At 43.8% G+C, this 15,874-nt stretch overlaps 1 protein-coding gene across 5 annotated transcripts in view; it reads left to right on the top strand.

Annotated features, from left to right (window-relative positions):
• LLPH (LLP homolog, long-term synaptic facilitation factor) overlaps window positions 1-14,616 on the top strand; it is a 74,226-nt gene extending 59,610 nt beyond the window's left edge. For all 5 annotated transcript variants that reach the window (XM_063927564.1, XM_063927563.1, XM_063927560.1 and 2 more), the window contains one exon: window positions 14,294-14,616. In XM_063927564.1, coding sequence (XP_063783634.1) covers window positions 14,294-14,457 — 164 coding nt within the window. In that variant the 3' untranslated portion in view covers window positions 14,458-14,616. The remainder of the gene's footprint in view (window positions 1-14,293) is intronic.
• Window positions 14,617-15,874: the final 1,258 nt, after the last annotated feature.

The raw sequence follows: 15,874 nt of genomic DNA, 5'->3' as shown, positions 1-15,874 counted from the left end.
ATTACTTTACTCGTTTCAGTACCGGGATAGGCGCTGGGTTGTGAGCTGGCAAAACTCCCTCTGTGTTTCTCTAACAGGCTTTGCTGTGGGTCTGTCCCCTGTAGCCCCAGTGTGGTTGTGGGTGTCGGTACGCGTGTGTCAACATGTCTGAGGCTGAGTGCTCCTCCCAGGAGGAGGCTGCAGTGGGGACAGAAAAGACTGTGGGAGTGACCGCGTCGGCACCGCCGACGGCTGATTGGGTAAATATATTGAGTGTTTTGAATGCAAATGTGGCTCGGTTGAATAAGAGATTAAATAAATCTGAGTCTCAGAACCAGACGTGGAGAAAATCCATGGAGGATGCATTGTTGCAGGTTCAGACCCCCTTGGGGTCACAGAAGCGTTCATTTACCCAGATAGCGGATACAGATACCGACAAGGACTCTGATTCCAATGTCGACTATAGTGATGCCAGATTGAATCCTAAACTGGCTAAGAGCATTCAGTACATGATTTTGGCGATAAAAGACGTATTACATATCACGGAAGACCCTGCTGTTCCTGATACTAGGGTCTGCATGTTTAAGGGAAAGAAACCTGAGGTGACGTCTCCTCCCTCTCATGAACTGAACGCTCTTTTTGAAAAAGCTTGTGAAAATCCTGACAAGAAGTTACAGGTTCCCAAGAGAATTCCAGTGGCATATCCGTTCCCCTCTGGAGACAGGGAAAGGTGGGAGTCAACCCCCACGGTGGACAAAGCTCTATTGCGTCTGTCCAAAATTGTGGCGCTTCCGTCTCCTGACACGGCATCCCTAAAGGATCCTGCGGATCGTGAGCAGAAAAATACACTGAAGTCCATTTGTGTCACTACTGGTACGCTGCTCAGGCCTGCCGTTGCATCTGCGTGGGTGAGTAGCGCTTTTGAAAACTGGGCAGATAACTTGTCATCTGATATAGATTCCCTGGACAGGGATAGCGTGCTTTTGACACTGGGTCATATCAGGGACGCTGCAGCCTATCTAAAGGAAGCTGCGAGGGATATTATCCGTTTGGCATCAAGGGCTAATGCCATGGCAGTCTCAGCTAGAAGAGCATTGTGGATTCATCAATGGAATTCTGATGCAGACTCTAAGAAGACTATGGAGTCTCTGCCGTTTAACGATAGTGTCTTGTTTGGTGACTGCCTCACTGACCTGGTATCTACGGCTACCACAGGTAAGTTATCGTTCCTGCACAACAAAAGAAAACGCCCCACTATCCGATGCAGTCCTTTCGGCCCAATAAATACAAAAAAGGACGAGGGTCTTTCTTTCTTGCTACGAGAGGAAGGGGAAAAAGGTCACAGGCTGTGGAAAATTCCCAAGAGCAGAAGTCCTCCCCGGCTTCTGCCAAATCCACCGCATGACGCTGGGGCTCCTCTGCGGGAGTCCGCACCGGTGGGGGCACGTCTCCAACTCTTCAGTCAGGTCTGGGTTCGCTCGGCCCTGGATCCTTGGGTTTTAGAAATAGTAGCCCAAGGGTACAAATTGGAGTTTCAAGATGTGCCCCCTCACCGATTTTTCAAATCGACCTTGCCAGCTTCTCTTCCAGAAAGGGAGGTAGTATGCGCTGCAATACTAAAGCTGTGTCAAAATCAGGTCATTGTCACGGTACCCCCGTCACAACAGGGGGAGGCTTTTATTCAAGCCTGTTCGTGGTCCCGAAGCCGGATGGCTCGGTCAGACCGATTCTGAACCTAAAATCCCTCAATTTCTATTTCAGTTAGTTTGGTGTGTTTCACTTTCAGCATTGCACCTTGAAGAAAACGGAAAACGCCGGTAGGGCGTTGAAACGTCGGTGTAACCACTATGCCTGTTTGATGTATTTGTTGTGACCATTACACGTTTGGCTTTTTTTCAAAATCCCGGAGTGCCGCCTGGTTCTTTTGCAGTACGGACAGGAGCAGTAATCCTAACCAGAGAATCATACCTTTGTATTTATTTATATATATATATATATATATATATATATATATATATATATATATATATATATATATATATATATATATATATATATATTTCTCAAAAAACATAAAGGGAACACTAATATAACACATCCTAGATCTGAATGAATGAAATATTCTTATTAAATACTTTGTTCTTTACATAGTTGACTGTGCTGACAACTGAATCACACAAAAATTATCAATGGAAATCAAATTTATTAACCCATGGAGGTCTGGATTTGGAGTCACGGACAAAATTAAAGTGGAAAAACACACTACAGGCTGATCCAACTTTGATGTAATGTCCTTAAAACAAATCAAAATGAGGCTCAGTAGTGTGTGTGGCCTCCACGTGCCTGTATGACCTCCCTACAACGCCTGGGCATGTTCCTGATGAGGTGGCGGATGGTCTCCGGAGGGATCTCCTCCCAGACCTGGACTAAAGCATCCGCCAACTCCTGGACAGTCTGTGGTGCAATGTGGCGTTGGTGGATGGAGCGAGACATGATGTCCCAGATGTGCTTAATTGGATTCAGGTCTGGGGAACGGGCGGGCCAGTCCATAGCATCAATGCATTCGTCTTGCAGGAACTGCTGACACACTCCAGCCACATGAGGTCTAGCATTGTCTTGCATTAGGAGGAATCCAAGGCCAACCGCACCAGCATATGGTCTCACAAGGGGTCTGAGGATCTCATCTCAGTACCTAATGGCAGTCAGGCTACATCTGGCGAGCACATGGAGGGCTGTGCGGCCCCCCAAAGAAATGCCACCCCACACCATTACTGACCCACTGCCAAACCGGTCATGCCGGAGGATGTTGCAGGCAGCAGAACGTTCTCCTTGGCGTCTCCAGACTCTGTCACGTCTGTCACATGTGCTCAGTGAGAACCTGCTTTCATCTGTGATGAGCACAGTGGCGAATTGCCAATCTTGGTGTTCTCTGGCAATTGCCAAACGTCCTGCACGGTGTTGGGCTGTAAGCACAACCCCCACCAGTGGACGTAGGGCCCTCATACCACCCTCATGGAGTCTGTTTCTGATCGTTTGAGTAGACACATGCACATTTGTGGCTTGCTGGAGGTCATTTTGCAGGGCTCTGGCAGTGCTCCTCCTGTTCCTCCTTGCACAAAGGCGGAGGTAGCGGTCCTGCTGCTGGGTTGTTGGCCTCCTCCACGTCTCCTGATGTACTGGCCTGTCTCCTGGTAGCACCTCCATGCTCTGGACACTACGCTGACAGACACAGCAAACCTTGCCACAGCTCGCATTGATGTGCCATCCTGGATGAGCTGCACTACCTGAGCCACTTGTCTGGGTTGTAGACTCTGTCTCATGCTACCACTCGAGTGAAAGCACCGCCAGCTTTCAAAAGTGACCAAAACATCAGCCAGAAAGCATAGGAGCTGAGAAGTGGTCTGTGGTCTCCACCTGCAGAACAACTCATTTATTGGGGTGTCTTGCTAATTCCCTATAATTTCCACCTGTTGTCTATTCCATTTGCACAACGGCATGTGAAATTGTCAATCAGTGTTGCTTCCTAACTGGACAGTTTTTTTGATTTTACAGAAGTGTGATTGACTTGGAGTTACATTGTGTTTAAGTGTTCCCTTTATTTTTTTGAGCAGTGTGTGTATGTGTGTTGTTCTCACCACCGATGACACGATCAGGCAGCGTTAGGGGCGTGCTGCAGCTGTGACAGCCGAGGCGCAGTGCCCCGCTGAACAACAACCCCTCAGCGGGGAAGCGTCTCTGCACCTCGTAAGGCCGGTGGCAACCCTACACCCCCCCCCCCCCCCCCCCCCCAACTCCCACGGCGCAGGTATGCTGTTGCCCAGACAGCATATTGAAAATAAAAGTTTCAAAGAAATTTAAGAAAACTCTCTGGAGCTGCAGAGATGTGCATCCTCTCCTGAGGGCACTTTTTTCTAAAGTGCCTGTGGGAGGGGGCATAGAGGGGAGGAGCCATCACACCCAGTTGAAGAAATGTAAAGTGCACTGGCTCCTTTGGAGCCCCCCATCTATACCCCATTGTACTATTTCCCCCCAATATCCCTTATGCATGCTAGAGAAAGAAACGTAAAAAATATCTTAATACATTTCCATTACACTAAGGAATTTTTTCCTTGATATGAATGGCTTTGGCTGTCTAGAGACGAGGAGGTGGTGGGGGATCCTGGCACAGAAATCTGTTTGAAGATAAATATATACAGTATATGGAATTGGTTTCCATCTCCCCAGAAGGCAGCTTTATATTTGTGTGTGTGTCCGGAATATGTGATGTTGTGCACTGCTTTCACCACACTTTGGAGAATTTCGTTTGACATTTTCTGGGCATTCAGCAGTGTTGAAAATTGTAAAACAAACATTGTAGCATATCTTTTTTTTTTTTTTTTGTCCTTTCTAATTAGTGATGTATCACCATACTGTAGCATATAATTTTGTCAAGTACAGATTAGCGGGGTTTTGTTTTATGTTAGACAGACATGGGCAAAACCTCTTAGCAACAAAATAAGTTCTGACTAGTTTCATACAGCTTTAGCACAATACACAATGATAACAATGTCAGTAAAGTCAGTACATATCAGCCAGTATTCTTTTATATAACCATAGCTATATTTATTTAAAGATCCAGAGTCTATATAACGTGGACAATCTGGGAAACCTATTCATGTTTATATTCCAGCTGTATATATAAGATTGCTTATTACAGTTTGTTGCCCTCAGTGTGTGCAGCAGATCGTTTTGGAAGTTTTAAATGGTTGAAAAAGTAAAAATCAATTAGTCACAACTCACAATAAGAATTTTAATAAGACTTTTAGCTGACAGACCATGCTTCATTTATTTGCCCATCCAGAATGTAGCATGCACCGACACTAACAGTGTTATTTTACTTATTGATCTAGCACCTTTTATGACATTGTGGCTTTTTTTTTTTTTACAAAATATTTTTTAGATTTTCAAAATAATACACAGTGTATTAAATATTACAATGATGTACATGTAAAATGCACAGACCTTACACAACTATGAACTAAGGAGTATTTGAGTTTATTATCATTAAATATTCAACATGTGAACAATGAAGTTTCAATATGAACGAAACAGATATCACAAAAGTATAAGTACCAATAAGGCACAATAAAATATTTGAAAAGCCATAAGTACACAAGTAGACACATAAGCAGATACTACACACCCTTCTACCCTTTAGACCATTAAGCATATTAATTGCCTTAGGAGGAAAACTATGTTTCAACCGGCTGGTCTTACACAGCAAAGATCTATAACATAAGTTAGAAGGAAGAGGGTAAATACCCCATGATTAGGGTGGGTCTCATTACTCAATATACTCCTAGCTTTCATAAGGAGCCTCTTTTCATAAATGGACTGGATATTTGGCAATTTTAAACCTACTATTCTTCCAGCGGTTTTAACAATTCTATCAAGCGGCTTACACTCTGCTACGTTACAATTTCCATACCAGACGGAAATACCGTAAGTAAGCACACACTCAATAATACAAGAGTGGAAATTAACTAATATTCTCTCAGATATACCTGCTGAACGCATTTTCCTAAGGAAGTATAACCACTGTTGGGCTTTCTTTATGACATTGTCGATATGACAATACCATGACAAATCATTAGTTATGGTCATACCCAAGAATTTAAAAGATGTTACCATCTCCACCCCTTGCTTGTCCAGGACCAAAGGACTGTAAGTGTACCGATGGGTTGTCCTAAAATCCAAGATCATCTCTTTGGTCTTTTGCAACGTTAAGTATTAGATGATTATCTTGACTCCATTTCTCCAGCCTGCATACTTCGGATATGAATTCTGAGTCATTGTTACCACTAATGAGACCTACGATAGCAATATCATCTGCAAATTTAAGTATATGCAAAGTGCCTGATTTAGAAACAGTCGTAGGTAAACAAGGAATAAAGTAACGGACATATCCACAGGGTTCATCAGTCATGACAATCGCCAGTAGTATAATACACTGATTTGAAAAACATTTTCAAAGAAAAGGTGGTGGTGGGGAGGGGGCTTCGGGTTAGCATTATATATGACGTAAGCATTATATAAGTAACGCTTAACGTGTAAAACCAAAGCAAGATTAAAACCAGAAAGTTAATTTCTCCCATTGCTAATTCGCACAGATAAATAAAATGTGTATGACCTTGAGCAAATAGTATCAGTGTTCCATGTATATATTAGCTCAATAAAGGAGTAACTGTATTAGCGGAATCTTCGAGAATTCTTTTATGCAAATACCATTCTGTTTTCTCAGAGTAAAAATTTGAGTTTGCGTTTCCTTCGATAGGGTGGTTATATACGGGCTCCATTTTTTAATAAAATTTAAGAACCCCTTTCTCAATATCTGGTAGAGTGGAGTAGCGATCAAAATATAATACCCTTAACATTTGGTGCACAGCAGTTAAAGTTGGTGAATATTTAGAAATGTACCTCTTAAGTATAATTTTCTTTGCCACTGTCACTAATATAGTTAAAAATCTATATAAGTATGTATAAGTGGCATCTAAGTTCCAGACAGCAAAGTTAGCAAAAAAGGAAAGCCTGTTGATGTGGGATAATTCTAATGGAGAAACTAGTATTAATGTTTCTCTAACGTCCTAGTGGATGCTGGGGACTCCGTCAGGACCATGGGGAATAGCGGCTCCGCAGGAGACAGGGCACATCTAAAGAAAGCTTTTAGGATCACATGGTGTGTACTGGCTCCTCCCCCCATGACCCTCCTCCAAGCCTCAGTTAGGTTTTTGTGCCCGTCCGAGCAGGGTGCAATCTAGGTGGCTCTCCTAAAGAGCTGCTTAGAAAAAGTTTTTTTAGGTTTTAAATCTCAGTGAGTCCTGCTGGCAACAGGCTCACTGCATCGAGGGACTTAGGGGAGAGATTTTCAACTCACCTGCGTGCAGGATGGATTGGAGTCTTAGGCTACTGGACATAGCTTCAGAGGGAGTCGGAACACAGGTCATCCTGGGGTTCGTCCCGGAGCCGCGCCGCCGACCCCCCTTACAGATGCTGAAGATCGGAGGTCCGGAAACAGGCGGCAGAAGACTCTTCAGTCTTCATGAAGGTAGCGCACAGCACGGCAGCTGTGCGCCATTGTTGCTACACACTTCTCACTGACCAGTCACGGAGGGTGCAGGGCGCTGCTGGGGGCGCCCTGGGCAGCAATATTAAATACCTTTAGTGGCAAAGAATACATCACATATAGCCATTAAGGCTATATGTATGTATTTAACCCAGGCCAGATTTCTCAAAACCCGGGAGAAAAGCCCGCCGGAAAAGGGGCGGAGCTTATTCTCGTCAGCACTCAGCGCCATTTTCCTGCTCAGCTCCGCTGTGAGGAAGGCTCCCAGGACTCTCCCCTGCACTGCACTACAGAAACAGGGTAACAAAGAGAAGGGGGGCATAAATTGGCGAAATTTATATATTAAAAGCGCTTATAACAAAAACAACACCTTTTAGGGTTGTTTATATACATTTATTGCGCTTTTGGTGTGTGCTGGCAAACTCTCCCTCTGTCTCCCCAAAGGGCTAAGGGGGTCCTGTCTTCGATTAGAGCATTCCCTGTGTGGCTGCTGTGTGTCGGTACGTGTGTGTCGACATGTATGAGGACGATGTTGGTGTGGAGGCGGAGCAATTGCCGGTAATGGTGATGTCACCCCCTAGGGAGTCGACACCGGAATGGATGGCTTTAGTTATGGAATTACGTGATAATGTTAGTACATTACAAAAGTCAGTAGACGAAATGAGACGGCCGGAAAACCAGTCAGTACCGGCTCAGGCGTCTCAGACACCGTCAGGGGCTGTAAAACGTCCCTTACCTCAGTCAGTCGACACGGGTACCGACACAGATGAATCTAGTGTCGACGGTGAAGAAACAAACGTATTTTCCAACAGGGCCATACGTTATATGATCACGGCAATGAAGGAGGCTTTGCAGATCTCTGATACTGCTGGTACCTCAAAAAGGGGTATTATGTGGGGGGTGAAAAAACTACCTGTAGCTTTTCCAGAATCAGAGGAATTGAATGACGTGTGTGATGAAGCGTGGGTTAACCCAGATAGAAAACTGCTAATTTCTAAGAAGTTATTGGCATTATACCCTTTCCCACCAGAGGTTAGGACGCGCTGGGAAACACCCCCTAGGGTGGATAAGGCGCTCACACGTTTATCAAAGCAAGTGGCGTTGCCGTCTCCTGATACGGCCGCCCTCAAGGATCCAGCGGATAGGAGGCTGGAAACTAACCTGAAAAGTATATACACTCATACTGGTGTTATACTGCGACCGGCAATAGCCTCAGCCTGGATGTGCAGTGCTGGGGTAGTGTGGTTGGATTCCCTGACTGAAAATATTGATACCCTGGATAGGGACAGTATTTTATTGACTCTAGAGCAATTAAAGGATGCGTTTCTTTATATGCGAGATGCTCAGAGGGATATTTGTACTCTAGCATCAAGAGTAAGTGCGATGTCCATATCTGCCAGAAGAAGTTTATGGACGCGACAGTGGTCAGGTGATGCGGATTCCAAAAGGCATATGGAAGTGTTGCCATATAAAGGAGAGGAATTATTTGGGGTCGGTCTATCGGATCTGGTGGCCACGGCAACTGCCGGCAAATCCACTTTTTTACCTCAGACCCCCTCCCAACAGAAAAAGACACCGTCTTTTCAGCCGCAGTCCTTTCGCTCCTATAAAAACAAGCGAGCAAAAGGACAGTCTTATCTGCCGCGAGGCAGAGGAAAGGGTAAGAGAGGGCAGCAAGCAGCCCCTGCCCAGGACCAGAAGCCCGCCCCGGGTTCTACAAAGCCATCAGCATGACGCTGGGGCTTTACAAGCGGACTCAGGAGCGGTGGGGGGTCGACTAAAGATTTTCAGCAATCAGTGGGCTCGCTCACAGGTGGACCCGTGGATCCTGCAGATAGTATCTCAGGGTTACATGTTGGAGTTCGAAAGGTCTCCCCCTCGCCGGTTCCTAAAGTCTGCTTTACCAACGTCTCCCTCAGAAAGGACGACGGTATTGGAAGCCATTCACAAGCTGTATTCTCAGCAGGTGATAGTCAAGGTACCCCTCCTACAACAGGGAAAGGGGTATTATTCCACACTATTTGTGGTACCGAAGCCGGACGGTTCGGTAAGACCTATTCTAAATCTGAAATCCTTGAACCTGTACATACAGAAATTCAAATTCAAGATGGAGTCACTCAGAGCAGTGATAGCGAATCTGGAAGAAGGGGACTTCATGGTGTCCCTGGACATAAAAGATGCTTATCTGCATGTCCCAATTTACCCCTCACACCAAGGGTATCTCAGGTTCGTGATACAAGACTGTCATTATCAGTTTCAAACGCTGCCGTTTGGTTTGTCCACGGCCCCTCGGGTCTTTACCAAGGTAATGACCGAAATGATGGTTCTTCTACGAAGAAAAGGCGTATTAATTATCCCTTACTTGGACGATCTCCTGATAAGGGCAAAGTCCAGAGAACAGCTGGAAGTCGGTGTAGCACTAACCCAAGTAGTGCTTCAGCAACACTGGTGGATTCTGAATCTTCCAAAATCTCAATTGACCCCGACAACACGTCTGCTGTTCCTGGGAATGATTCTGGACACGGTTCAGAAAAAGGTGTTTCTCCCGGAGGAGAAAGCAAGGGAGTTATCCGAACTGGTCAGGAACCTCCTAAAACCAGGAACTGTGTCAGTACATCAATGCACAAGAGTCCTGGGAAAGATGGTGGCTTCTTACGAAGCAATTCCATTCGGCAGATTCCATGCACGAACATTTCAGTGGGATCTGCTGGACAAATGGTCCGGATCGCATCTGCACATGCATCAGCGGATAACACTGTCACCAAGAACAAGGTTGTCTCTCCTGTGGTGGTTGCAGAGTGCCCATCTGTTAGAGGGCCGCAGGTTCGGCATACAGGACTGGGTCCTGGTGACTACGGATGCCAGCCTACGGGGCTGGGGAGCAGTCACACAGGGAAGAAACTTCCAGGGTGTATGGTCAGACCTGGAGACGTCTCTTCACATAAATATACTGGAGCTAAGAGCGATATACAATGCTCTAAGCTTGGCAAAACCGCTGCTTCAGGGTCAGCCGGTGTTGATCCAGTCGGACAACATCACGGCAGTCGCCCACGTAAACAGACAAGGCGGCACGAGAAGCAGAAGAGCAGTGACAGAAGCTGCAAGGATTCTTCGCTGGGCGGAAAATCATGTCATAGCACTGTCAGCAGTGTTCATCCCGGGAGTGGACAACTGGGAAGCAGACTTCCTCAGCAGACACGACCTTCAACCGGGAGAGTGGGGACTTCATCCGGAAGTTTTCCACATGATTGTGAACCGTTGGGAAAAACCAAAGGTGGATATGATGGCGTCTCGCCTCAACAAAAAACTGGACAGATATTGCGCCAGGTCAAGAGACCCTCAGGCAATAGCTGTGGACGCTCTGGTAACACCATGGGTGTACCAGTCAGTGTATGTGTTTCCTCCTCTGCCTCTCATACCAAAGGTACTGAGAATTATTCGGAAAAGGGGAGTAAGAACAATACTAGTGGCTCCGGATTGGCCAAGAAGAACTTGGTATCCGGAACTTCAAGAGATGCTCACGGAGGATCCGTGGCCTCTACCTCTAAGAAGGGATCTGCTTCAGCAGGGACCTTGTATGTTCCAAGACTTACCGCGACTGCGTTTGACGGCATGGCGGTTGAACGCCGGATTCTAAAAGAAAAGGGCATTCCAGAGGAAGTTATTCCTACCTTGATTAAGGCTAGGAAGGAAGTGACCGCACAACATTATCACCGCATTTGGAGAAAATATGTTGCGTGGTGTGAAGCCAAGAAGGCCCCAACGGAAGAATTTCAATTGGGTCGATTCTTACATTTCCTGCAGGCAGGATTGTCTATGGGCCTCAAATTGGGGTCTATTAAAGTTCAAATTTCGGCCTTATCAATCTTCTTCCAGAAGGAATTGGCTTCAGTGCCTGAAGTACAAACTTTTGTCAAGGGTGTACTACATATACAGCCCCCGATTGTGCCCCCAGTGGCACCGTGGGATCTAAACGTAGTTTTGGATTTTCTCAAATCTCATTGGTTTGAGCCTCTCAAATCTGTAGATTTGAAGTATCTTACATGGAAAGTAACCATGCTACTGGCCCTGGCTTCAGCCAGGAGAGTTTCAGAGTTGGCGGCTTTATCGTACAAAAGCCCATATCTGATTTTCCATTCGGACAGGGCAGAACTGCGGACACGTCCTCATTTTCTCCCTAAGGTGGTTTCGGCTTTTCACTTGAACCAGCCTATTGTGGTGCCTGCGGCTACTAGCGACTTGGAGGACTCCAAGTTACTGGACGTTGTCAGAGCATTACAAATATATATTTCAAGGACAGCTGGAGTCAGAAAATCTGACTCGTTGTTTATATTGTATGCACCCAACAAGATGGGTGCTCCTGCGTCTAAGCAGACGATTGCGCGTTGGATCTGTAGCACAATCCAACTTGCACATTCTGTGGCAGGCCTGCCACAGCCTAAATCTGTAAAGGCCCACTCCACAAGGAAGGTGGGCTCATCTTGGGCGGCTGCCCGAGGGGTCTCGGCATTACAACTTTGCCGAGCAGCTACGTGGTCAGGGGAGAACACGTTTGTAAAATTTTACAAATTTGATACTCTGGCTAAGGAGGACCTGGAGTTCTCTCATTCGGTGCTGCAGAGTCATCCGCACTCTCCCGCCCGTTTGGGAGCTTTGGTATAATCCCCATGGTCCTGACGGAGTCCCCAGCATCCACTAGGACGTTAGAGAAAATAAGAATTTACTTACCGATAATTCTATTTCTCATAGTCCGTAGTGGATGCTGGGCGCCCATCCCAAGTGCGGATTGTCTGCAATACTTGTACATAGTTATTGTTACAAAAATCGGGTTATTATTATTGTTGTGAGCCATCTTTTCAGAGGCTACTTCGTTTGTTATCATACTGTTAACTGGGTTCAGATCACAAGTTGTACAGTGTGATTGGTGTGGCTGGTATGAGTCTTACCCGGGATTCAAGATCCTTCCTTATTGTGTACGCTCGTCCGGGCACAGTACCTAACTGAGGCTTGGAGGAGGGTCATGGGGGGAGGAGCCAGTACACACCATGTGATCCTAAAAGCTTTCTTTAGATGTGCCCTGTCTCCTGCGGAGCCGCTATTCCCCATGGTCCTGACGGAGTCCCCAGCATCCACTACGGACTATGAGAAATAGAATTATCGGTAAGTAAATTCTTATTATTGCACAATTTTATTCTAGAATCTTTTAATGCTGCCACAGTCTCATAAATTATGATAAAATGTCGCAGAGGAATGGAAACATTTCAAACATTGCCCCGGTTCATCTGGTACAAAGTGCCGTCTTTGTGGCTTGTGATATGTATGCTTTGTAAATTGTTTCAATATGAACTTCCTGTAAAGAGGAAGATTGTAGGATCTTCAAAGTGTTATCATAATGACAAAATAAATCCTCTGTTTTGGCAATACTGGGAATAATCTGTTACCATGGCAACATTGTCCGGTCCTGGAGTTTTGACAATATACATTTAACAAATCATTATCGAGATAATGGGTTTTCTATGAACAACTCTTCATCAAAGTCAATAAAGGCAAAAGGGGATCAGTGATGGGTTTGGTCTCTGCTACCGATGGAAGGGAGGCTACATAGTGTTTGATTTGTAGATAGGCATAAAAGTAATAAGTACTAAGCCCAACGCGTTCATGCAATACTGAAAATGAGAGCACTTTGCCCCTGACATTGTGGCTTTTAATGTAAATTAGAACTACAAAGCTCAAACAAATGAAAGGAACATCACTCATAACCTTCTCTTGATACAAGCTATATGCATACAATAAACAAAACGCGACAAACAACGACTTGGAATTCCAGTATCCAGGTTTACCAATCTCAATCTCTAGATGCCCGAATTCCCTGGTATTTATCAAAATACCCAGCCTACATCATCATAAATGGGATAGATCTCAGAACCAAATTTTAACTGAGAGTTTTAAATGTCATATTCGTTATTCATATGCTGAAATCAATTAGAAGTAACTATTTTTAAATCAGAAACATTTCGCAGTGTTCTTGATCCAATTTGTGAGATATGGATTAGGACAATAAATCTGTGAATTCAATATAGACTAGATTATTTCTGTACGTAGAGCATGAATACATGCACCTAACAAATACAATTTATTTCATCACTGTGTCCTCCGTGTTTACTTCCTACAAATTTTGCATAATTGTGGCAGTGGGGGCTTAAAGGAACTTGAGGGGCTTGTTGTACAAAAAGTTGAATGGAATTTTTTTATTTTTAAATACTTTGATTATTTTAAATCAAATTACATATGACCTAAAACGGCCATTGTGGTGCAAGCAACCAGTGAGATCAAAATTGCAATTCTCAAACTAGATTTCATAAACTGATAATGGGGCAGATGTATTAACCTGGAGAAGGCATAAGGAAGTGATAAACCAGTGATATGTGCAAGGTGATAAAGGTACCAGCCAATCAGCTCCAATATGTAAATTAACAGTTAGGATCTGATTGGCTGCTGCCTTTATCACCTTGCAAATATCACTGGTTTATCACTTCCTTATGCCGTCTCCAGGTTAATACATCTGCCCCAGTGTTTGCTAGCTTTTTCCATATAACTTTTCAGAGATGTGGACCTTTAAGCTTTTTCCTCTGTAAAGTTGTTTTTTTTTTTTTTTTGGGTTTGTTTTTTTTATTTTATATATACTGTCTGCACCAATATCTGTAACTCAATACATGTTGATGACAAAATGGTAGCATTACATTTTTCGCTGTACTTTACAACAAAAAAACCTTTACATTAATCACACATGGGCTGATCCTGCCACTGATTAATCATTCAGACCCTCAGAAATGACTGGATGTCGTGAATGCATTCGCAGTTATCATATGACTGCATTTTCAAACATTGATAATGATCATATTGAAATCTGTAAATTCATGATCAATTGCAATTACGTTTAGGCCATAATATAAATGATAAATACCACAACATGAAGCAGACGGCAAATAATTTCATTTTTTTCTTATTAGTTTAAACTTCAAGTATGTAGTTTTCTTCCGATAATATAAATGTAATCTATACTTTGCCTTTATTAGCATTCAGGCTCCTACCACAGCTGAAGTGAACACATTATTAAAACCTGTGTTTAAAATTACTCGCTCTTTATCTACATCAAATTTGTCTGTATATTGTAAATAAAGGTTTGCTTGTGTTCTATCTTACTATCTTTAGGTGATACCATGAAGATGGATATGGACGTAAAAAGGAACAAGAAGAGCTTATTAAACCAACATGGCCAGTACCCTGTATGGATGAATCAAAGACAGAGAAAAAAGCTCAAAGCCCAGCGTGGAAAAAAAGGAAAATCCAAACCCCCAAAAGGACTGGCATGGTAGAATATGTGTGTACTAAGTACACCGATCCGTGGTGAGGCATTTTACACAGAGGAGCTGGCTAATATTATACAGCATGTGGCTGTGGTGGAGACAAAGTGTAAATTCTTTAAGGACGTTCTTATTTCTTTCTTTTTAAAGTAAAGGTTCCTTTTCCATTCATCTGATCGTCTTTCTTTGTGAAAGTTGCAAGGGGTTTTATTTGGTCACTGCCACAATCAGTAATAGTATGTATACAATTTTAGGTGTGTTTTGGCAATAGTTAAAACATATGCACTACCTGCTTTGACTTTGCATGATGGTTGAGGAAACTACAGATCTAGCAATAGATACAGGGTGGGAAATGGTTACTACCTGGCATTCTTATATCCTAGAACAAATCTAGGTTGCAAGTACAGGTTGAGTCTCCCATAACCAAAATGCTTGGCAACAGTAGTATTTTGGATATAAGATTTCTCTATATCTTGGACTATTTATATTCCCTAATGAGACATCTTGGGGATGGGACCCAAGCCTAAACACAGAATACATTTGTTTTGTATTCACCTAATACACACACAGATAATTTTCTATAATATTTGTAATTATTTTGTTTATTAAACAAAATTTGTGTATGTTGAACCATCAGAAAGCTAAGTCATGCTCAAAAACTCTGTATTTCGGAATTTTGGATATGAGAGCCTCAGCCTGCAGTAGATTCTAGCAGACTTTTGTTTTACTTGTCATGAGGCTTGCCACATAGGACCAGCTGGTGGGGAGACTACCACAATCAGTGTTTTTTCTATCTCTTGTCGCAGGGCACTGCTACCGGAGTCTGAATATGTGTAAAAAAATGCTCTGATACAGACGGAAGCAGCTTTTCTAATGCCAAGTTCCATTGTGTTTAATCTGTGACTTTGTACATGTGTAACACACATTCCTGTCTGGTTGAAGTTGCATCCCAGCATCGCTTATATACTATGGGCAACTTTTTGCTGATTCTGCAAAGGTCAACTTTGATGTCTACATGATTAAAATGTTGATATCATTAATGTTAACACCTGCAAATTTTTTTTTACAGAATTCCGACATAGGATATATCAATATTATCGTTATGTCAACATTTCGGTTAGGGATAACATACACAAAAAAGTCAACATTTCATCAGTGTCTACATGGGTAATGTTGACATAATGACAACCAAAGTGCTTTATTTCTCTAACGTCCTAGTGGATGCTGGGGACTCCGTCAGGACCATGGGGAATAGCGGCTCCGCAGGAGACAGGGCACAAAAAGTAAGCTTTTAGGATCACATGGTGTGTACTGGCTCCTCCCCCTATGACCCTCCTCCAAGCCTCAGTTAGGTTTTTGTGCCCGTCCGAGCAGGGTGCAATCTAGGTGGCTCTCATAAAGAGCTGCTTAGAAAAAGTTTTTTAGGTTT

This window comes from Pseudophryne corroboree, chromosome 6, assembly GCF_028390025.1.
Source record: "Pseudophryne corroboree isolate aPseCor3 chromosome 6, aPseCor3.hap2, whole genome shotgun sequence".
Classification (NCBI taxonomy): Eukaryota; Metazoa; Chordata; class Amphibia; order Anura; family Myobatrachidae; genus Pseudophryne; species Pseudophryne corroboree.
This window is presented reverse-complemented; position numbering and strand designations above follow the sequence as displayed.